The sequence below is a fragment of the Clarias gariepinus genome, chromosome 10 (assembly GCF_024256425.1).
Source record: "Clarias gariepinus isolate MV-2021 ecotype Netherlands chromosome 10, CGAR_prim_01v2, whole genome shotgun sequence".
Taxonomy (NCBI): domain Eukaryota; kingdom Metazoa; phylum Chordata; class Actinopteri; order Siluriformes; family Clariidae; genus Clarias; species Clarias gariepinus.
In genome coordinates, this window is record NC_071109.1 from 32,985,042 (window position 1) to 33,007,899 (window position 22,858).

At 43.7% G+C, this 22,858-nt stretch overlaps 2 protein-coding genes across 6 annotated transcripts; both read right to left on the reverse strand.

Annotated features, from left to right (window-relative positions):
• Window positions 1–742: 742 nt before the first annotated feature.
• On the reverse strand, window positions 743–12,238 carry LOC128531262 (histone-lysine N-methyltransferase PRDM9-like). Of its 3 annotated transcripts, XM_053505051.1 has the most exons (9): window positions 12,102–12,238; window positions 9,882–10,090; window positions 8,522–9,757; window positions 7,611–7,829; window positions 7,423–7,518; window positions 6,893–7,164; window positions 5,302–5,369; window positions 5,028–5,218; window positions 743–3,775 (listed from the first exon to the last, which is right to left on the reverse strand). In XM_053505051.1, exons 4-9 carry the CDS (start codon window positions 7,762–7,764, stop codon window positions 2,757–2,759), a joined length of 1,800 nt encoding a protein of 599 aa, XP_053361026.1. In that variant the 5' UTR covers window positions 7,765–7,829; window positions 8,522–9,757; window positions 9,882–10,090; window positions 12,102–12,238; the 3' UTR covers window positions 743–2,756. The 3 variants fall into 3 exon arrangements, with proteins under 3 accessions (XP_053361026.1, XP_053361029.1, XP_053361028.1); XM_053505054.1 differs by lacking the exon at window positions 8,522–9,757; XM_053505053.1 differs by lacking the exons at window positions 9,882–10,090; window positions 12,102–12,238 and having other exon boundaries at window positions 8,522–9,847.
• Window positions 11,398–21,267, reverse strand: LOC128531263 (histone-lysine N-methyltransferase PRDM9-like). Of its 3 annotated transcripts, XM_053505057.1 has the most exons (8): window positions 21,086–21,267; window positions 17,064–17,260; window positions 16,867–16,974; window positions 16,054–16,325; window positions 14,711–14,778; window positions 14,333–14,517; window positions 12,331–13,031; window positions 11,398–12,244 (listed from the first exon to the last, which is right to left on the reverse strand). In XM_053505057.1, the coding sequence occupies exons 2-7, from the start codon at window positions 17,206–17,208 to the stop codon at window positions 12,340–12,342; spliced, it is 1,470 nt and encodes a 489-aa protein (XP_053361032.1). In that variant the 5' UTR covers window positions 17,209–17,260; window positions 21,086–21,267; the 3' UTR covers window positions 11,398–12,244; window positions 12,331–12,339. The 3 variants fall into 3 exon arrangements, with proteins under 3 accessions (XP_053361032.1, XP_053361030.1, XP_053361031.1); XM_053505055.1 differs by having other exon boundaries at window positions 11,398–13,031; XM_053505056.1 differs by lacking the exon at window positions 21,086–21,267 and having other exon boundaries at window positions 11,398–13,031; window positions 17,064–18,221.
• Between the last annotated feature and the right edge of the window lie 1,591 nt (window positions 21,268–22,858).

Consider the following 22,858-nt stretch of genomic DNA (forward strand, 5'->3'; position numbering starts at 1 on the left):
CACTCCTAGTGTTTACGGCAGTGTAACTTTCCCTAACTTTCCCTAAATTGTGGCAACACCTCCGAGGTTGAGGGGCCGATTCCCACCTTGGGCCTGTTTGTCTGGTGTTTGCATGATCTCCCCGTGCTTGTTGGGTTTCCTCCGGGTACTTATTTTTTTTTGTTCTTCCACACTTCAAAAACATGCAGATTAGCATAATTGGTGTTCCCAAATTAAGTAAGTGTGTGCTTGTTCCTTGCAATGGATTGACACCCTGAACAGCGTGTATCCCACCTTGTCAAGGGTCCCCTGGAATAGGCTCCAGGTCCCCAGTATAAGCGCTAGAAAGAAAATGTGTGTGTGTAAGAGAGAGAGAGAGAAACTTGAATGCAATTCAAAAAGACTTTACATAGCCCTAACATACGATATTGAAATAAAGAAAAGAAACCGATTCAGACATCAATTTATTACTCACGTCACAGTTTACACAGTACCAAGTATAAAAGGTACATTCACAAACTGGAAATAAATAAAGTGTAAAGTACAGAAGGATTCTTATTCCAAACAAACTATTTTATAACTTCAGATTACCAAGTATGTACCATGCTACTTACAGTGGTTCTAAACAAACAAACAAATCAATAAACAATATATTAACCCCTTTGTCTTTAACACAAAATCAAGAGCACTATAACTGTATAACATGCAAAGATTTGAACATTACTCTCAAATAAACATTATATATCGATTTAAAGAAATTGCGATTCTCTTCTGAACGTTCCAGGTCAGTTCAGATCGTGTTGTTGCTGCATATCTTGTCTTGTCTTACTTATGATCTAAAACTTTCCTCTAAAATCTGTAAAGTATTTTGGCCGTATCCTAAAATCGCATTTTACTCCATTATAAATTATATATTCTACAAAATATAAAGTCTGGGAAGCCATGTTTAGGGTGTTTAAGATATTACAAGAAATATTATTCCCAGTCACCAAGGAAAACTAGTTGTTTCCTTATGGGTTCTTCAAAATATAAGTGCTATTAGTAGGTTACAGAGCCTGATTTTTTAGGCATGGATACTAAAACCAGAAACCTTATGAGTGACTAAGGGGATTTGATCCTATCAAGGAGCTGCGATTCTAGAGTGACTGAGGAGGGGGTATAATGCTAAAGAGACAAAAAAGCTGCAGTCCTAGTTTGACTGAAGGGTTAGTGTGTCTGAAGGTCCGCAATCCTCAAGAGAGTGAAAAGCTTACACTTAACAAGGGGCTACAATCCTAGTGTTTCAAAGGCCATGAGCCAAAAGTGAACAAGACAGGGCAAAAATCATGGAGTGACTGAGGAGGGGCTGAGGCGATAGAATAATTTAAAGGCTATGATCCTAAAGACACTGGAAGATGTGATATTATTGAGATAAGGGGTTAAGACTTAGGACTGAAGGTTACTATAATATGGCGACCAAAAGGTTGTGATCCTAAAGTGACAAAAGTGTTGTAATCCCCAAGAGACTGGGAGCTGTGATCTTAAAATGACTGAAGGGGCTGCTATGGAACAATCACTGAGGGGCTGCAATCCTAGCATGACCAAGGGGCCCATGATCATAGCGTGAGTGAGGGGCCGTAATCCTAGGGTGACCAGGGGGCCATTCTGGATCCTGGAGAAATTAAGGGCTCCTGGAGTGACTGAGCAGCTGCAATTCTAGAGTCTAGAATGAGTGAATGGCCATGGTCTTTGTGTGACTGAGGAACTATGATCAACAGATTAAGGAGCTGCAATCTTAAAGGAAGTGAGAAGCCACAATCCTAGAGTGACTGAAGGGCTGTGGTCTTATTATGACTGAGGGCTTGCAATCCTAACATTTCATGGGGCTGAGATCCATTATGATTGAGGGGCTGCAAACCTAGAGTGACCAAAACTCATGAGCAAAAGTCCTAGAGTGACAAAGGATGAGTTCTGATCCTAGAGTGACTAAGGAAGGACTGTCATCTTAGAGTGACCAAGGGGCCACAATCATGAGCTAACCACAGGGCCATGATCCTTAAGTGATGATGGAGGGGCTCGGGTCTTTGAGAGACCGAAAGGCTGTGGTCTCAAAGTGACTGATGGACTGCAATCCTGGTGTGATCAAGCTGCCTGTGACCCTGAAGTGGCCAAGAGGTAGCAATACTATAGTGAGTGAAGGTGTAGAGGACTCCACACTACTCAACTGATTGAACTAATCTGTTCATTTCGGTTCAGTGCGGGTGTTTACGTGTTACAAATTAAAAAACTGCAATGGACCCTCCAGGATAGGAGTTAAAGAGCCCTGTCCTAAATTGACTGGAGTAACCAAGGCTTGCGATCCTAGAGTGACTGAAGGGCTGCAAACCTAGAGTAACTATGAGGTTATGATCCTAGAGTGACTGTGAGGTTGCAACCCTTGAAAAACTGAGGGGCTATGATCCTAAAGTGACCAGTAATCCATAAGATTAGAACAACAACCATAAAGTAAGTTAGGGGCTGAGATTCTAGATAAATGTATTTATCACACAATCCTAGAGTGACCTTGTGGTTGTGATCCCAGAGGGATTGTCAGGTTCCAACCTTTGAAAGACTGAGCAACTGCAATCCTAGAGAAACGGAGGGGCTGTGATCTTAGAGTGTGATCAAGAGGTACTGACCCTTTTGTGACCAATTGCCTACAATTCTATGGTAAGTGAACAGGAGCCCTCAATCCTTCCTTACAAAACTTTACAAAAACATACAGAAAAAACAAAGTTTGTCCAGAAACACTCATCAGGTTATCTATGAGTTGTGCGCTGGTGTGTTTGGAGATTACAGCGGTCACTAAAACTCTTTCCACAGTGCGAGCAGTGATACGGTTTTTCTCCTGTGTGAACGCGCTTGTGTTTTTGGAGATTACTCTGTTGATTAAAACTCTTTCCGCAATGCGAGCAGTGAAACGGTTTCTCTCCTGTGTGAATGCGCCGGTGTTTTTGGAGATTACTTTGCTGAGTGAAACTCTTTCCACAATCAGAGCAGCGGTACGGCTTCTGTCCCGTGTGAATGTGCTCGTGTTTTTGGAGATTGCTCTGCTGATTGAAACTCTTCCCGCAATGCACGCAGTGATACGGTTTCTCGCCAGTGTGAATGCGTTGGTGTATTTGGAGATTACACCGGTCACTAAAGTTCTTTCCGCAATGCGAACAGTGATACGGTTTCTCTCCGGTGTGAATCCGCTGGTGTTTCTGCAGGTTACACTGTTGAGTAAAACTCCGCCCACATTCCGAGCAGTGATACGGCTTCTCGCCTGTATGAACATGCTCGTGCCTTTGAAGTGCTCCTTTCTCACTAAAACTCTTCCCGCAGTGCGAGCACTCGTACGACTTGCCTCCTCTGTGAATGCGCTGGTGTGTCTGGAGATCAATCTGATCGTTGAAGCTTTCTAGACACCTTGAGCACTCGAACAGTTTTTCTCCGGTGTGAATGCGCAGATGCAGCTGGAGACTACTCTGTAGGGTAAAACTCTTCCCACACAGCGAGCACAGGTACAGCCTCTCACCTGCGTGGAGGTGCTGATGCTGTTGGGGGCTGCTCTGGAAAGTGATTCCCGCTCCACAGGACGTGCAGTGGTGATTGCTTCTCTGCAGATGTTTCTGAGAGCTCTCAGCAGAAGGGGAACGAATCTCACCAGATCTAAACAGTTTCACATATTCCTCATTGTGGCATCTCTTGATGTGTTTATGGAGGTAAATTTGGACTGTGTAGGAAAGCGGACACAAGGAGCAGGTGAAGACTTGTGTCAGGTTGTTTTCTGTGTCTGGGGTAAAGAAAATTAATGTGAAAGATGAGGTAGGAACCAACAAGATTGAGAAATAAAACTCAGAAACTGTCCAATTAATTGTGATAATAAAAACATTACCATAAATACTGTAAACCATAGTGTTCTTCTGCAGTTGGTTATATAAGTAGCTACAAGGTAGTTTTGCTAGCTAGTAAACACTATGGTGTAAATTTGTCTGCAAGCTGCTCCAAGTCGAATCGTATCTGCTCAGGGTGAGACCTAATGATACCAGCAGAGGGTTTAGAAACATGACCTTCTCAGGCTTTCGAAAGATGTGTACAGCGCTCCGAGGTCTAATTTAAGAATCAGTAAAACTTAAAACAAGTACAACCGCCAACTGTGAGTCAGAGCATCCTATTCAGCCAGGCTGTCTAGCTCTGCCAAGAAGACCCACAAACAGTTGTACTGGGGTCCACCTGTGACTTTTAAACTTCTCACAAGTGTGGACTACCGTAAACTGGGTGCAGACACCCATCTACTGGACATATGCGCCTCATCTCAAGAGTATGTCTGAACTGACAAACAGGGCCTCGGGGCCAGATGGTCTGCAGTCAACTCCGCGTGGGCCACAATCAGACTCCGGCAGAAGAACTGCAGTTTCAACGCTATGTGGCCAAAAGGTTGTGTGGGCATTTGATCAGACACCCACGTGGACTTTTTAAAACAACATCCCACTCTCCACTTACTGTAGTTCCACTCTTATGGAAAGGCTTATCAGTGGATTTTTGAGTGCAGCCCTGGGGAAACGTGTTCAGCTACAAGACACTGAGGGTCAAATGTCAACAATTGACTTAAAGGGAAAGGAAAACCGCTGGATTACATATTCCCGACTTTTATTAATTTAATAATCAAATAAGATGTTTATATGTTAATACGACACATTAATGTCTGATTATTAGAGCTATTTTAGACAGAAGACCAGAGTCCTCTCCAAGTCAGGATTTAAATCTGTGTGCTGCATTAAATAAAATTTTTTTTTTTTTTTTTTTAACACCTCTTCTGTTCTTTCTCAATTCTTGTTTTTCGGGGGAAACCTTTTCAGTAAATAATTACTTGCCGCTTTGCTTTGAAAGTCCAAAGCCAGGCATCTTTTATATTATTACTGTTAAGTAAATAATTAGTGCATAAGAAAATGGGACACTGATCAGAAATAATTGATCAGATTTGATCTAAGAATAAGCTTCAATATTATATATTAATAATAATAATAAAAATTCTTCGACGTAACTATTCCCGGAGCATTTTTTGTTCCACATGTAGTCAAACGTGATTCCGGCGCGTTTAGCGTACTCCTCATCGTACCACACAGAGAGCTCCTGCCCAGTTGCGATGGGTCGACAGGTGCGGTACAGGATCCCACCTCGGTACTGAAACGCCACCAGGTTATGCTCTTTATCATTACGAGAGCAACTGACATACCTGAGAGAACGACGGACAGAAATAAGTGAGTAAAAATCATACTGTCAAATCAGTTATAATGAACAGAAGACCACATCCCCAACCTCATCCAGTTGGATTGAACCTCAGACGTGGCATCTATGTATTTTTCAGGCTGCTTGCCTTCATAAATCTGAGAGAGAAAAAAAATTATTATACACTAAAATATTTTATCCATTAACACAGCCAATGAAACGACACACAAACAATAACGAGTGTGATGTTTGTAAAGATCATCAGTCTGTTGCCCCAGACTGTGGTGATGAGTTCGCTTCCTGTTAGAAATCGTGTTCTTATGAAAGTCGTCTAACCTTTTGTTTCTTCTGATCAAACCCAAGATCAAAGAGAGGCTGATTAATCCTGATTCATTCAGACAAATTTAACTGACATGATTTAATTAAATAAATAAAATTACCGGTCAGGTTGTTTCAATGGTTCCGGTTGTTTTTTTTGCCTCGTCATGAAAGTTTGTTTTCTGACCATTTTTAGACAGTCACATGGGTCTCCACTGTGCATGCATGTGTGTGTGTGCGCATGCAAACATAGATGAGAAAAGCTCACCTTCTCTCTCTTTTTTAGTTTTTTACAGATTTGATTCTGAAATGCACAGGGGTCGCTCAGTGGTTAAGGTACTGGACTTCGGTTCAGAAGGTCTCAGGTTGAAACCCCACAACCAACAAGTTACCACTGTTGAGCCCTTGAGCAAGGCCCCTTAACCGCTCTGATGTGTAAGTTGCTCTGGATAAGGGCTTCCGCAAATGCCTAAATGTAATGTTAATGTAAATGCTTTATTGTTTTTTCCCTCACTGACAGAACTAGAGACAAACTAATGCTGGACATTTTTGTTTAAAGGGAACGCTTTATCCTCCTTAGGCTTACGTCATGTCCACACATAGCTGAGTATTTTTAAAAACAGAGATTTTTATCTGCGGTTTTGGCCTTTCATCCACATGCAAACACAGTTCTGGTCATTGAAAGCGGAGATTTTGGCTTGTTGTAACGATACCTTGTGTGCCGATGACGTCATTGTCTGTGTGCTAGTCTCCTTGATTTCAGCTTTGTTTATGAGGATATTTTGTGTAATAGTAAACCAGTACAATAAACAAGTGACTGTGTTAACGTTGCTTACTGGACTTTTTACATTAGTTACTCTCACATAACGTTAACAAACAAAGGTGCCTGAATGTACTAACGAAGCTCACTCTGACGACATAGACCACACCCCGCAGACAGCGATGGTGGTTTTGGAAGCAACCCGTCAGACGTCTACAAAGCGCAACCGGTGATGACATTTTGTCTAGTCTTCTGATTGGCCCCCTGTTGATTAGGGACGCTCCTTATAGCAGGAGTTATTTTAAAAAATTAAGTATAAAAATCCCAGTTTTTAAAAATACCCAGCTACGAGTGGACATGGCCTTAGAGATCTCCAAGATCTCCAAAAAAAGTCTTTTGACATTCCTGCTGAAATACCACTAGGGTTTACACACTGTGACGTCCCTGAAATTCCCTCCGTTTCAAAAGAAAAGATGAGTTTTTCTCAATTCAGTTCAATTCATCTAAAGGAATCAGGATTAATCAGCCTCTTTTTAAACAGAGAAGCCCAGAGGTCATGTGACTTTTATAAGAACACCAAAGGTTTAGCAGAAGCTAACTCACCACCCAGGAGTAGGCGCTGTTCATGGCTTTCTCTCGGTCCACAGTGTCTCCCTGGTACGGCCCGAAGTGCACACCCGCTGGAATAGTGTCGCTGTTGTTAAACACTCCCAGGCCCGCGTCGAGAATACCGGACTTCCGAATCTCCAGCCCTGGAGGAAGGGTTTGTCTGGCTCGGTCAGTGACCCCTAGTGGAACCGCAACGTCAGGGATGAAGAGAGCCGGACCATGAACATCGCACTTGCTGATGAAGAAAGATCTGCAATCTTCACAATCTGGAAAAAAAACATGCAAAAAAAACAAATATTTCTTATTTAAGACAACAATTTTTGTTTCAATTGATGATCTCGCATGTGTAATACATAAGTGTTACACAAAAATGATTAATAAATGTAAAAAAAAATTTAACAAAAAGTGATTAACTTTTTATCTGGATAACTTTAAATGACTGGAAAACTTTATAAAAGTTAAAGGTGGAGGTTTATTCATGTGTGTGTGTGTGTGTGTGTGTGTGTGTGTGTTTGGTGTCTCACACAGGTACTCATCACGTTGGGGTTTTTCTTTCAGATGGATCTGGAATCCTCCTCCCGCTCCCGTTCCGTCCTCCGCTGAGCTCGACGCGCCTCCGTCTAACGGTTCATAACGTTCACGTGAGAACCAGAACAGTAAAGGTGTTACAGTACACACGTGCACAGGTCTCTACAACACGCGACCGACTTACAGAAGAAATCTTCGTCCTCGTCTTCGTGAGGAGTTTCCTCCTGTTTCAGAGGTTTCCTCCACACCTGTCCGCGTCTCTGCTGGTCCGCGGGGGCGCCGTGTCCCACCGAGCTCCACGCTCTCCCATGGGACGTGCTGCACATCTCCGTCTGCATCTCCTCACCACAGGGGACACGGCGCCAGGGTCCGGAGAACCGGCTGCAGGGCTGAGGAGCGGGTTCTGGTTCGGAGACGAGTTACTGGGTTTATCAGCATTATGTTCAACTTTACGCTGGTTTATCATTAGAAATATAATAAACACCCAAATATGTGTGTGTAAATAATTATACATTTAATAAAGCATTATAAATTTAGACGCGACATTTATGTAGATTTTGTTGAAAATGATTAATGATTTATAATGATATGCTTAATGAAGCACATTCCGCTGTTTATTCCCATAAATCTAATTAGAAAATGATTTAATTAAAACATGTATTTCCTCAGAGCTGGCAGTGATCATTAAATTAAATTATAATTCATTAATTTTTTTTATATCATTCATTTGCAGCAATTTGAAACTCTGTGACAAATCTGACATTAAACAAACTCACTATTGCTCCACATTAATTTAGCAAAATGTAAATAAATAATGAGGGAAATAAATTTAATGAATTTAAACCCCTAACTAACACCGCAGCAGAATAGAAAAATGTTCCCGTCTCCAGAATCCGTTCCCCGTGTATATGAAGTGCACTCGGTAGTGCGCATGCGCCGTCTAGGTGGTGCACTCCAATAGGAAGTGGGCATTGATTTGGGACGCGGCAGCTAGCAGCTTCACTCACATCACCTCAGTATTAACAGGCGAACACAGTTAATCACCTCAGATACAGACAGAAAGAGAAGCTTCACTAAAACTAAAGTCAAACTCACTAAAACTCGATCCGGAGTCTTTGATGTGCCGATGATTAAATAGATGCGCTCCTCCTCCTCCGCTGCAGCTCGTCTTCTTCTTCTGTTCCTCTGATCAGTGTACGGCAGAGCTGCAGCTGCACATCGCCCCCTCGTGGAACATTATTAAATCCCGGAAGTAATAATGACTCATCATCATCATCATAATCTCACATTTCTGAGCTGCTAAACTAATCACTTAGCCTTTCTCAGTAAAAACCTGAACCTACACCATCCCTGTCTAATCTAAAGAACACTCTACCACACTTTAAGACGGTCCTGGCCTCTGCTGATGCAGACAGCTGTTCTCTGAGGACTTGTGACTGCAGTCGCTCAATAATTCAGGACTTGAGTTTCCTATAGCTTGGTACCCGAGCCTTTACTAACGAACTGGACTCCATATGAACTTCTCCACATCTACTGTTATACTGAACTTCCAGCCTCCTAACACACAGTATGAGTGCAGATCAATCCCTGCTATCCGTTATCACCCAGATGAGGATGGGTTCCCTGTTAAGTCTGGTTCCTCTCAGGGTTTCTTCCTATTACCATCTCAGGGAGCTTTTCCCTCAGCACCGTCGCCCTCGGCTTGCACATCAGGAACTATCTGGTCATTTTAATCCATACACATTTCCATTAAAGCTGTTTTGTAACATTGACTGTTGTTAAAAGCACCATATAAAGCACTATTTTTTTCAGGACTTGTGCATCGTTACACTGTATAGATGAAACCCTGTAGATCAAGTTCCTTCCTCGTCCTCTTCTGTCTTTCTCAAATCACTCCAGCTTTGATCACTAATACAGCTATGAACTTTGCTTTTGCTCGTTATGGCATTTACCCTTTAGTCCTTTACCAAATGCTTCTTCTGATGCTTGGAGTTGTTCCTCTTGTCCATTGTCAGTGAAATATGCAGCATGGTGGAGTGGCTCTCCCTCACTATACTGCACACTTCTATCCACCACGGTGCTTGCAAAGTTATCTGGAATGCACTAACACAAACATCTGAGTGATGTTAGTGTCCACTGCTGACCATGCATGGTTAGTCACCATGCTTAACTAGAAGCTGGAACTGAAAGCTGGTATAATACGCTAGCTGAAACCAACCCCTTTCTTCAGTTCTTTCAATTCTCAGCTCCCTCAGCCAAGAAGCAAAGGAAAGGTCCGTCTGTGGCCATGTCTAGATGTTTCCAATCTGAAGGTAACTGCACTGCTCAACTCTGGCTTGAACATCATACAGAAATGCATCAGAATTAACAGACTTGTGAGTTTTGTCATCAAGAGAAACTGCAACCCAGAAACCCCTGAGATACTCATACACACAAGAGACATTAGTACACGGACCTTGAATCTTTTCAGGATGAAACTGGTCAGCAGTCCCTCATCTGGAGACAGTGCAGTGGCGGGTTCCTCAAGCGGTCTACTTCAGTGACTCTGGGTTACTGATCAGTTGGTCAGGGGTTCAAATCATCAGCGCCATCACGCTGCCCCTGTCAGGTGCTTAACAGCAGGCCACTGTATTATGGTTGATCCTGTGCTCTGACCATAACTTCCTAAAAATACATATGTATATGGAAAAAAAATCACTGCCCTGTAATCTATATTTAATAAAAAAATTTAATTCTTCCTATGAAACATAACTTCTCATTAATGCTGCCTGACACACTGGTTACACTCTTTCTGAAAGTAGCACAGTACCTTAGTCCTAATACTTAGTATGCTTCCATCCAGTATACACTGGTGGCCTAATAAGTAACCTGTTGGTTGAACTGTTGTTGATGTGACTTTGGGCAGAAACCATTTTTAAAATTGTATTTAAACTTGCATCATTAAATCCAACACCATTAGAATGGACTACCCCCCTGTACAGCTATGGTGTCCAGAAGGTTTTCTTAGCCAGTTGCGAAGAAAACCCCAGGACACACCAATGTGCAGAATGTAGCCATCTCTGCTGGTGAGGTTATTGCACCAAAAACTCTTCATAGTGGAAGGTCTGCAGGAGCAGGTGAGATTAGGGCGGTGATTCTAAAGGCTGGAGATCTGAGGCAAGGCCATCACACGGGGATTGTGGTCTGTGTTTTTAAAACACAAACAAGGGTGTGTGTTTTCAGTTTCAGTGGAATCAATCCCACTCCCCCAGGAAGTGTTAACACCAGGGTTATGAGAGGTGTCTGATAGCTGAACCTAGGATTTAGGAGGGACGGTGAGGGCTCCTTCTAGGTCGTGGTGAAGTGCAGCAGGTCTTTCTGTGAGGATACAGGAACAGGCAAATTCAGTCTACATTCGTTTTTTTGCAGTAGGACAAGGCCTGTGATTCTGTGCCTTAAATTGTAACGATGGGAAAGCAAAAAAACTTTGGGTAACTGGATCGCTACATGATGTAAGCCGATCTCTGTACAACAAACATGTCGCAAATTTTTTGTGGTGGGTTTATTGGTCCCGGATTCCAAAACTCTGTTAATCAAAACAGAACGGAATAAAAATCAGAAAGACAAAACCAGGAATCTGTTGTAATAAATCTGCTGAATGAAATCGGAGTAATCCTAAACGATGACAAATATCAACATTAATGTTATACAGCAAAGAACAGAGAAGAAGAGCAGGAAAATGAGAACTTTCTCAGTTGCACTGTGCTTTTTTTTAAGACTAGGAGATTTCCTGGAGCAGCTAGAAACAGGTAGATAATAAAATCACACCTCCTCCAATTTCCTATAATGAGAACATTAAACAAGCAGAGGAGTCATCACTTCTTTCACTCCAGGACCAGAACCATCCATTTCACAGAGGACTATATTACAGTTCAATAATACATAAATATATTTGCCAACATAATACCGAATAAAAGAGCGTTCAAATTACATCAAGTTCAAATCACTGACAACACGAGTGAGTTTATTAGTACAGCAAAACTCTCAAGGCGTTTTCACTTTAGGACACGATTGATTTGTACCATGCTCAAAAATGACTGCTCCTCCTCCCACGATTGGTGGCCAGCGTTCACATTATTATTATTCTCTGTACACGTGTACAATTGTGTATTTTCTCTCCGATACGGCAGATGGCAGTATGCAGCTAATTGGTTTGTGAGCCACCATTAAACACAAGACAACGAAGAAGTTAACCTCCGTGCTATGTCTAATATTATTGATATATTAAGAAAAAAAAAGGCACGAGTGGCGCTCTCATGTGCCTTATTCCTGTATCAGCTTTGGCTGTGTAGGTCAGAGCGTGCAACACATTGAGATTTACGAAGGAGACGGACAGCAAAGATGGCATCGCATCTAAACAGCGATCTACTTCCATGCTCAGGTATGATTGGTTCCATATCTGGCTTGATCCGTGTCAGAGTAGGCCGTGTCATACTCAAGAGAATCCTCGAGACTTGGACGTGGCTCCTGAGTGGGAACATTTGCGTTCTCACTGATCTGAACGAACCAGACTTCTTGGAAATGATCGCTAATGTGAAAACACCCTGAGAGATTTTTTTTCCTTTTCCAAAACCAGATTATTACTATACAGAATTATCTGTTTAAACAATCATGTCTGATCAGGAGTAGGAGATACCTTCTTCTATATTTGCATATAGTTATTTAAATACGGCCAGCGTCTGCGCCGTTTCAGTCATGCTGTGTGGGGTGTGACTCGGGCCTGTACGTCGTCCTGGCTGCTCGGTGAGCTGTGTTCATCGCCGTCCTGATCCCGGCCTTCTGCGGTGTTTAGAAACACGTGTTCAGAAAAATAATAGTGTGTGTTAATGCATGAAAATCAGATTTTCTTTTAGAAAGAAAAAAACCTTCAGTCATTAAAAGAGTTTCTGTGCGTGTGTGCGCTGGTGCTTTCGGAGGTTACTCAGCTGACTGAAACTCTTCCCACACTGTAAGCAGTGATACGGCTTCTCTCCGGTGTGAATGCGCTGGTGCTTCTCCAGATGACTCTGCTGGTTAAAACTCTTTCCGCACTGCAGGCAGTGATACGGTTTCTCTCCGGTGTGAATGCGCTGGTGTCTCTGAAGCGCTGCTTTCTCAGTGAAACTCTTTCCGCACTGTAAGCAGGGATATGGTTTCTCTCCAGTGTGAATCCGCTGGTGTCTCCGGAGCGCTGCTTTCTCGCTGAAGCTCTTTCCACACTGTGGGCACTCGTACGGTTTCTCTCCGGTGTGAATGCGCTGGTGAAGCTGGAGACCGCCCGGGAGAGTAAAACTCTTCCCACACTGCGCGCACTTGTGCGGCCTCTCGCCCGTGTGAAAGCGCTGGTGTCTCTGGAGAGCGCTCTGATAAGTAAAACCCTTCCCACAGAAAGAGCAGTGGTAATTGTTTCTCTCTAGCTGCTCCTGAGACGAGTTAACCGGGAGGCCGACGATCTCTCCTGAGTTTAGGCGTCTCAGGTACTCCTCGTAGTGGCAACGCTTGATGTGTTTGTGGAGGTAAATTTCAGATGTGTAGGACAGTGGACATAACGAGCAAGTGAAGATTTGGAGAAAGGTGTAGTTCATATCTGCAGAAAAAAAAAAAAGAGTCAACAATTTTGGTCAGAGCTAAGAAAACTACACCATCTATTATCAATTCCATGATAAAGGATGGAGCGCTAAACCAGAAACAGTGTGAAAAGAGACTGGAGGATCTCTACAATGTCCTGCATCTATACCTAATCTTTTGGTAAAGCTTTTTTTTTTTTTTTTTTACTAAATCTGAAGCAATATTTGCAGAGATTCCAATTCCAATCCACAGTGAACCTTCACTTTAACTGCATCTTTTGTAGTCCAGCTGTCCACCAGACGCTGATCTCGAAGAGACACCAGTTACAGTTCATCCCAGAGCTGATGATTCAATGGGGTTGAGTTCAGTCAAGGCTCTGTGCAGGACACTCGAGTTTGACTGCTCCAACACACTCTTAACACACCATGACTGCAGGGAGCTGGCTTTGTGGAGCTCACAGAGGCATTGTCCTGCTGGATAAGGGTTTGGTAGCGCTACAGCAAACAGATGTTCTGTACCTGTAACTTTTTTTTGTAACATTTTGGAGAAGAAACACATATAGGTGTGATAGTCAGATGTGCACATACTTTTTGGGTAAACAGTGCTTACCATTAAGGTCAACGATCATGACTGTATCTTTAAATTAAAGGCCATGGGGTTTGACCAGAGATCTCGATGGCATTGGTCGAGTTTGGGGTGGTATGATTACATTTGCGATCACAAACTGGGATGGTCATGGTTCCTAATTTTAAAAAGGAGCCAGAGAGAACAGTGCTGGTTATAAAAGGGAATGAGGAATCTGGTGCTATTTCATGTGTTCAGACAGGTTTTTAATGTTTCAGTGTTGAGAATAAAGTGATACAAGTCTGATATTCTTTCCTGCTCTCTTGGCCCCGAGATGGGATGCTCCATTCTGATGGGTCCCTGCCCCTGGTTTAAATACACTGTAATCATTGTTGGGGGGTGGGGTGATATTACCTGAACCTGCAGTGGGGTATGTAAGAAGTTTGGGTGCGGTTTTGTTTGGTACAGGTTTTACCCCTGGGAGATGAAATTTGGGGATTGTGGGGGGTGATGATTACTGAAGTAATCTTTGTGTTTTTTTACCCCTTTTCTCTTCCACTGGTCTGCAGTCCTTACTAAGACAACACAAACCAGAGCTCTCCTTATTCTAAGCTGACCTCAGGATCCAGGGAACTGATGATTGAACTTCCCCTGCGAGACCTGAAGCTGCTCTAATATCCCGGGTGCTGCTCGGTCAGGGGCGTTGGGGACACAAATTTGCTTTTGAAATCAGCAATAAAAACATTTGGACTCAACTGTTTTCTGAGCACTTTTTGTTCCAGAGAAAATCAAAGGTCACATCCTTGGCGTAATCCTCCTCGTACCACATCAACAGCTCCTGCCCGGGTTCGATCGGCTGACTGCAGCGGTACAGAATCCCACCCTGATACTGAAACGCCACCAGATTCTGCTCTCTCTCATTACGAGCACAGTTCACGTACCTGAGAGAATCAGGAAGAGACACAGAGTGAAAGATAAGAAATAACGGACAAAGAGAGAGGGGGGGGGAGTAAAAACAACAGACCAGTTAGTGTGAGGAAAGATTGAGAGTTCCTGATAAATACAAAACAGTATAATTCTGCATTTATACAAAAACACTAGACACACCAGATCCTTCATTGGTGCTTTCCTCACCTCATCCAGTTCGAATTCATCTCAGACGTGGCATCGATGTATTTCTCACACTGCTCGCTCTGGTAGACCTGCAAAACATCACAACCTTATCATTTATTCCTTTATACAGTGTTGCAGCAGGTGGGGGCGTGGTTTAGCACTGAGAATGGTGGGGGGCGGGGTTTGAGGTCTGGCTGTGAGCGAGATTCCGAAGGAGACAGACGGCACTTATAAAATCGTGTCCTAACGACAATCTACTTCCGCTTTCAGGTACAATCGGATCCGATTTGATCCGTGTCAGAATGCGTGGTACAATGCTCGAGACCTCCTCTTCCAATGGACTCGGGCTATGTTACTGAGCGGGAAACGATTGTGTTCTCACTGATCAGAACAAATCAGGTTTTGAAGTCATGTGTTCTCTAAAACGATCCTGTAGCCCTAATGTGAAAAAGACCGTGTGTGTGATGTTTGTTTGGGTGACCTACCACCGCTTGTACCCTGAAGAAGCCACTGTGTGCTGCTTTTATGGACTTACCAAAACAGTTCCCCTCAGGCCTACGGTCAGCAGTATTAATTCCTTTACATACAGCATTGCTAAACAGTTGGCATCTATTCTGGGACACACTGACCACCATATCCAGAATTCAGAACAATTTGTTTCCAAGATCAGGGGCCTAAAACTGGATGCTGAGGTAACCATGGTTTCCTGTGATGTTACATCGCTCTTTATGAGCGCCATAAAAGCCGTTGAAAAGGAGGTTGCAAGAGGACAGCATCCTTAACACTGGAAGCAGTCTCAACCCAGACCAGGTCTGTTCTCTCCTGGACCTACCTCTCAACACCACCTACTTCACCTACAGAGGGGACAACTACAGGCAGAAACATGACTGTGCCATGGGCCCCCTGTGTCGTCCATTGTGCCTAATCTATGCATGGAGGAAGTAAAGAAGAAAGCACCTCCTTTCGAGGGACCCATTGGTTCAGATATGTAGATGACACATGGGTGAAAATTGAGAGTCGAGAAGTACAGACCTTCACAGAGAATATTAAATCTACTGACACGCATATTAAGTTCACCAGAGAAGACACCAGGTTGGCCTTTTTGGACTGTGCAGTTCTCATAGGAAAAGATGAGAAACTAAAAACAGAAGTCTACAGAAAAACCACAAACACAGTCCAGTACTTACAGTTTGACTCCAACCACCAACTGCAACACAAATTAAATCATCTCATCAGGACACTGTACGATCAGTTCAGGTGAGCACTGGAACAGTCACAGCTCTGTATGCAGTGGGCTCTACGCTATCAGGTCCAAACGCCCGGATTAATGCCAGGTCAATCACATCCAACAGAAGCTAACTCACCACCCAGGAGTAGCCGCTGTTCATGGCTTCCTCTCGGTCCACCATGTCTCCCTGGTACGGCCCGAAGTGCACACCCACTGGAATAGTGTCGCTGTTGTTAAACACTCCCAGGCCCGCGTCGGGAATACTGGACTTCCGAATCTCCAGCCCTGGAGGAAGGGTTTGTTTGGCTCGGTCAGCGACCCCTAGTGGAACCGCAACGTCGGGGATGAAGAGAGCCGGACCGTGAACATCGCACTTGTTGACGAAGTAAGTTTTGCACTCCTCGCAGTCTGTAAGGAGAAGCACACAGGGTTCTGAGATTTGGGACAACAGCAAAACTTTACTCATAACCAGGTGAATTACATATGTAATACACACACACTTTAGTTTAAGACTAACTAAACTGAAAATTTTTTTGGGGGATTTTCCCCCCGATTTTCTCCCTAATTTAGTCGTGTCCAATTTCTCCCCGTCACTAGGGGGCTCCCACATTAAGGCTACTACTACCACTCAGTCGGGAGGGTCGAAGACTATCACATGTTTCCTCCGAACCACGTGACGCCAGCCGACCACATCTTTTTAAACTGCCCGCTCTCGCACCGTTGGGGGCGGAGTAACACACTTAGAGGACAGCGCTATCCACTCCTTCCGCTTGCGTGAGCTTACAGACGCCCCTTATTGGCTGTAGAGACGTGATTAATGTAGGAGCACTAGGAACCTCTCATCCCTCCCCTCTGAGAGAGCTCGGCCAATCAGCTCTCTCTAAACCTCCGGCAGCGAGAGGTTACAGCATCACCCAGTGATCGAATCATGCGTGTCCGGGTGTCTTACAGAGGTAGTCATCATGTTCCGGTTCTTCTTCTTTTAGAATGATCTGCAATCCCAGGTTCTGCTGGTCCTCAGGGGTGAGGTCTTCCAGAGAGCTTGACGTTCCTCCATCTACAGGTGAACAACTCCACTGTCATACTGACATCATACGCGACGTAAGAGACAGAGAAACAGAAAGAGAGTGTGCGTGACGGGCTTACAGAGGAAATCCTCATCGTCATGAGTTTCTTCCTCTTTCAGAGGTTTCTCCCAGATCTCTCCGTTCCTCTGCCGGTTCACAGGAGCGAGGTGTCCCGCCGAGCTCGACGTCCTGCCGTCTGAAGTGCTGCACACCTCCGTCTGCATCTTCTCACCCAGCTGATCAGCACGAGCTGGAACAACACACACGCCGTGTGTCCTGGAACAGAGAACTGATGAGAGACTCAGGACTTTATTTTAGGAATCATGCGCTCACATTTTACACAGAGTGGTGTGACTTTACTACAGAGAGAGAGAGAGAGAGAGAACATAAGAAATAAAACTCTCCCTGTGCTGATACCGTGAGAAGGAACTCTGAGACTGAATGGGAATAAAGATCGATGTTATCACTGTTTATCCGTTTATAGTTCTAGTTAATGTTGTGAGACGAGCGAGTTCCTGTGTGTTACTGCCATAACAGCAGCTATAAACACTCACTCCCTTGCCGCTCTCTCTCGATCTTTATATTCTCTGTCTTTGAAGTTAATGAGACAAAAGCACAGCTTGTCACGTTCCTGAGAAACGGAGCAGAAGCGTGAACTCGTCTGCCCTGAAGACTTTTCCCGTGGTGGAAACACGTTGTATCATATGTATGTTGAGCTATGTGGTCTCAGCTGAAACACGGAGGTCACGCCACTAAAAGCGAAGCGCAGTGTTCAAGAACAGGCTCACGTTAAATCAGACGAAAAATAACGTATCGAGGGTCGGACTCAGCAACGTGAATAACGCAGACTCAGCGTCTGGCGGTAATAAAGCAGTCGGCGCAGTGTTAGTGCAGGTGTTATAGAGTACACCTGTCACACTGAGGGGTAAGGTGAGCACTTTACACACTCCTCTATTCGCCATGTGTGTGTGTGTGTGTGTGTGTGTGTGTAATTATTATACTCAGATCAGGTTCCGCTGAGACGGAAATAATTAACTCGAGCAGCTTTCTGGATCCGTGCCCTCACGGTTGCCATGGAAACACCAAACACTAATCCTTGCTCCACACAAATGCATAACCTGATCAGGTTACACACACGGTCTTATAAACGGTGTAGCTTTTACCACAACTAACACTAAAATAACGTCCCTTCACTCTGCAGTAAACCTTTACATGGAGATAAGAGCGATGTCGGAGTGTGAGTTGAATTATCTCAGTGTGCTCCTGCACGCATATATGTGTGTGTGTGTGTGTGTGTGTTTGTGTGTTTAATCTCCTGTAGGTTCTGAGCTTCCTGCATGCCGACGTCTCACACCTCGGCGTTTCAGCAACACTTATCCTTCAGCCTTAACCTTAAAGACCAACCAAAAATCAAACAGTCCCTGACTCAGTAGGCTTCAAAGAGCACAGGAACCTTCAGACCCTGAAGAACTAGAGGCACCTGTTATCCCTTTTCCACCAAGGCAGTTCCAGAGCTAGTTCGGAGCCAGTGCCTGATTTCGGAAGTTCTTTGTCTTCAGACAGATAGTAAAAACGTTGGCCCTCAGACAGAAACACCGGGTCCACACACACTTTGCTAGACCAGAACCAAGAACTGCTTACGTCAGGGGGTGGGGTTTTCACAACCAACTAAAATAGTGTGACGGCCATTTTTAAAAGCAAATGGTTGGTGGGAAAGTAGAGACATACACAGACATACACAATGATGAAATGATGTGACTCTCTAGCCCTTGGAAAAACAAAGCCAGTTCTTAGGCGGCCAGAGTGCTAACCACTACACCACTGTGCCGACCCTTCATTTACTTATTAATGTAAATTTTTCAATACGTCTGGAACATCATTAACATCGCTCACACAAAAAGATAGAAAAAAGCGTATATTACATCACTCGTGTCATCATTTGTATTTTAAAATACACACAAAGCACTTTTAAATCCTATAAAGCTGTCCTAGAATAATATAACATATAATCTTTCTGGTGCTGAGCGAAAAACTCCCCGAAACCTCATGAGGAAGAAACACTGAGGGGAACCAGACTCAAAGGGGAAACCACAGTGTGATGTTTTCAAACTAATCACCCAGCCCTGACACCGTCCTCCTCCAAACACGGTGACGCCGTAGACACTCCCGCAGACACTCCCTGTAGGGGTGTGTGTGACTGTTTAACGCATTATTGTGTTTTAATTAACACAGCTGAGGTTACACACGGTGCAGTGAGTGAGACCCGGGTACAAAACGGTTCGGTATTAATATTGGTGTTGTAATAAAAACAATAATAATAATAATAATAATAATAATATAGTTGCAAGCAAAGACAAGCGGGCCCAAGCACCACCATGTTCCATGGAAAGTTATCAACCCTTTTTCGGCGTACGTCACAGGTGACCCGTTTGAATTATCAAAAATCCCTCTACAATTTCGCATCCTCAATGTCTTTAGGTCACATCGGCCTGGTTTGGTGGCGATCGTATAAATTCGCTAGGAAGAGTATATCAAATATCTTCAGGTGCACAAAATAACTGACTTACTGTTAAATTAAGCCCTTGACATGCAATACTAAATGTGTACAAAGTTTCACGTGCATACGTGCAAGTGTGTTGAACTATGCAGCAAAATCTTATGTGAGACTCTCTGACATCCAAATGGCAGCAGATTCCAACCTGTTAAGACCCCCAAAAAGCCCCAAATGTTGGGGGAAAAAATCCTTAGAAAAAAAAAATAGGCACTTCACACACAACGATGACATAGGGCTGATGTCATAGCGCTTAGGCCCTAATAGTATACATTATAATATACATTATAACACTATCAGATCCTATGGTTAGTGTGATCTTTACCTGATTTTAAAGCACATGATCTGATGGGAAAAATATATTTTGCAACGGTTTTTTTGCTCATTATATATTCTTTTAAAGTTTTTGCTTATATATTTTAATATAAAAATAGATCAGAGATAGATAAATAAATAAATAAATAAGCATGGTGTACAGGAGCGATGGTGAGATGATGAGGATGATGAAGTCGTACCGCTCCACCGTGACAGACGCAAAGTGTACAGTCTAAACTTCCAGAGTCAGGATAATAACTCACAAAATCAAAACCACCCCACTCGACCCCACCACACGCACTACACCCCACCTGCCCTACTACACCCCACCTGCACTACTACACCCCACCACACGCACTACACCCCACCACACGCACTACACCCCACCTGCCCTACTACACCCCACCTGCCCTACTACACCCCACTACACTACACCTGCCCTACTACACCCCACTACACTACACCTGCCCTACTACACCCCACTACACTCCACCTGCCCTACTAGACCCCACTACATTTTACTCCACCCCACCTGCCCTACTACACCCCACTCCACCCATGCTATTACACCCCACTACTCCCCACCTGCCCTATTACACCCCACCTCACCTGCCCTACTACACCTTACCTGCCCTACTACACCCCACTCCACCCCACCTGCCCTATTACACCCTACTCCACCCCACTTGCCCTATTACACCCTACTCCACCCCACCTGCCCTACTCCACTCCACCTGCCCTATTACACCCCACTCCACCCCACCTGCCCTACTCCACCCCACCTGCCCTATTACACCCCACTACTCCCCACCTGCCCTATTACACCCCACTACTCCCCACCTGCCCTACTCCACCCCACCTGCCCCACTACACCCCACCCCTCCCCACCTGCCCTACTACACCCCACTCCACCCCACCTGCCCTACTACATCCCACCTGCCCTACTACATCCCACTCCTCCCCACTTGCCCTACTCCACCCCACCTGCCCCACTCCACCCCACCCCACTCCTCCCCACCTGCCCTATTACACCCCACTTCACCCCAACCGCCCCACTCCACCCTACCTGCCTCACCTGATGCCCTACACACTACCCCTCCTTCCCAGGGCACTTGAGTATGAAGTCAGTGCAGAATTCAGCAGCTACAATTCTATTCAGTTCTACTTTATTTCTATATCTGTGTAACACACACACACACACACACATAAACGCGGATGTGCAGACACACACTCACCTTCCACAGCAGACCTGAGAGTCTTTGAACACACACACACACACACACTCACAGCTCCATCCTCAGCTCCAGCAGACCGACATCAGCTCAGCGCGGACTGTGTTTACCGTGCAGTGTGTGAGTGTGTGTGTGTGTGTGTGTGTTTGTTACCGTGCAGCTGATGGGTGTGTGTGTGTATGTGTGAGAGTGAGACACACAGCTCCTCCTCTGCTGCAGCGCGACTTCTTTTGTTCCTGTGTGTTTATTCCAGGTGAAGCTGCACGTCGCCCCCTGCTGGAGCTCAGAGTCACTACACGCTCCTGTCTCCCTCTGCCGCCGCCGCCATGTCGCGCGAGCGCGCGCGCGCTCTCTCTCTCTCTCTCTCTCTCGCGCTCTCCCTCCTCGCTCATGTTCACAGCCACGTGGCATCCTGGCGTTCCTACCTAAAATCAGTGACGTCATCACGGCGCGTCATCCAGACTTCAAGTTCAAGTCCAGCAGTGTGTTTAGATATATACAGAAATAGAAATAAAATACCACGGATCAAATAAAGTGTGAACCTGGATAGACATTAATTAAATGAACAGATGAATTACAGAAAGAGGTGACTGGATTAAGATAAGTGGTTAGATTAGATGAGATTTGCACACCATCTTTCTTTTATTTTTATGTACAGCATATTTCTATTTCTATTTTTAGTTCTATTTTTCCTAGTTTAATTCAATTTTTCTATTTAATTTTTCTATCGTATTTCTTTTATTCATATTTATTTCTTATTATGAGCTTTAATTCTCTTTTAAGGTCAATGGCAGTCGTATAAGCATTTCACTACATTTCGTAATGTGTATGACTGTGTATGTGACAAATAAAATTTGAATTTGAAATTTGATTTGATTAGATTTGATTGAAGGTAATTAGTGATTCTTGTCTATTTAAGATTGTTAGACTTGATTTATTTTTCTTTTTACTTCTTGAGCACAAAATCCAATCGAGCGCTTGCCCCAGTTCCACATCATCGCCCAACAGGGCCGGACTGGGACACAATTTCAGGCCGGAAAGTCCCACACCAACCCAGGCCATCTTATGCACCCAAATAAATGTAGAAACCACAGACAGCCTTATTTTTCCCTCTATACAACTCTGGGAAAAAATAATATAAATTTTTTTCTTAAGTTTTTATTTCTTGCAGGTGCGAGTGTTTAGGTGAAATAAACAGTTTTGTTTTTGTTTGTTTTTTTAACTGCTGAAAATATTTTTCCTACATTCTAAATATAAGTATTGTTATTTACAGTGTATATTTAAAGGAAATGACAAAATCACAACACATCAAAATAGCTCAAGATTATGCAGTATTTGCAGAACTTTAATAATTTAAATAAAACAAAATGCAAATAATTTGTAAACAAATTGTGTTGATGCTTTGGCTAAATAACATTAAGAAATTTTTCCTGTACCTGTCACTTCTGCTCTAGTGTTACAAACAGAACTGAATATGTATTTATTTATTTCTCTTTAAATGTATTAGATACCCAAATACAATAGATAGCAAAACAATAAATTTCATCCAATATGTTATAACAAATGATTTTTTTCCTATTTATTTTTGACTTGTCTCAGTCCCCGGCTCAATCTGATGTGTGATCACTGAACCAGAGCTAGTGATAGGCTGATTGTCTTCAGCTTAATTAAAAAAAAAAAAATGGAAAAAAAAGTTTTAAACCTCACAAACTAGCAGACATAACCTTCTAAAAGGGAAAAAAATAGAACAATAATGACTACATCATAAAATATTCT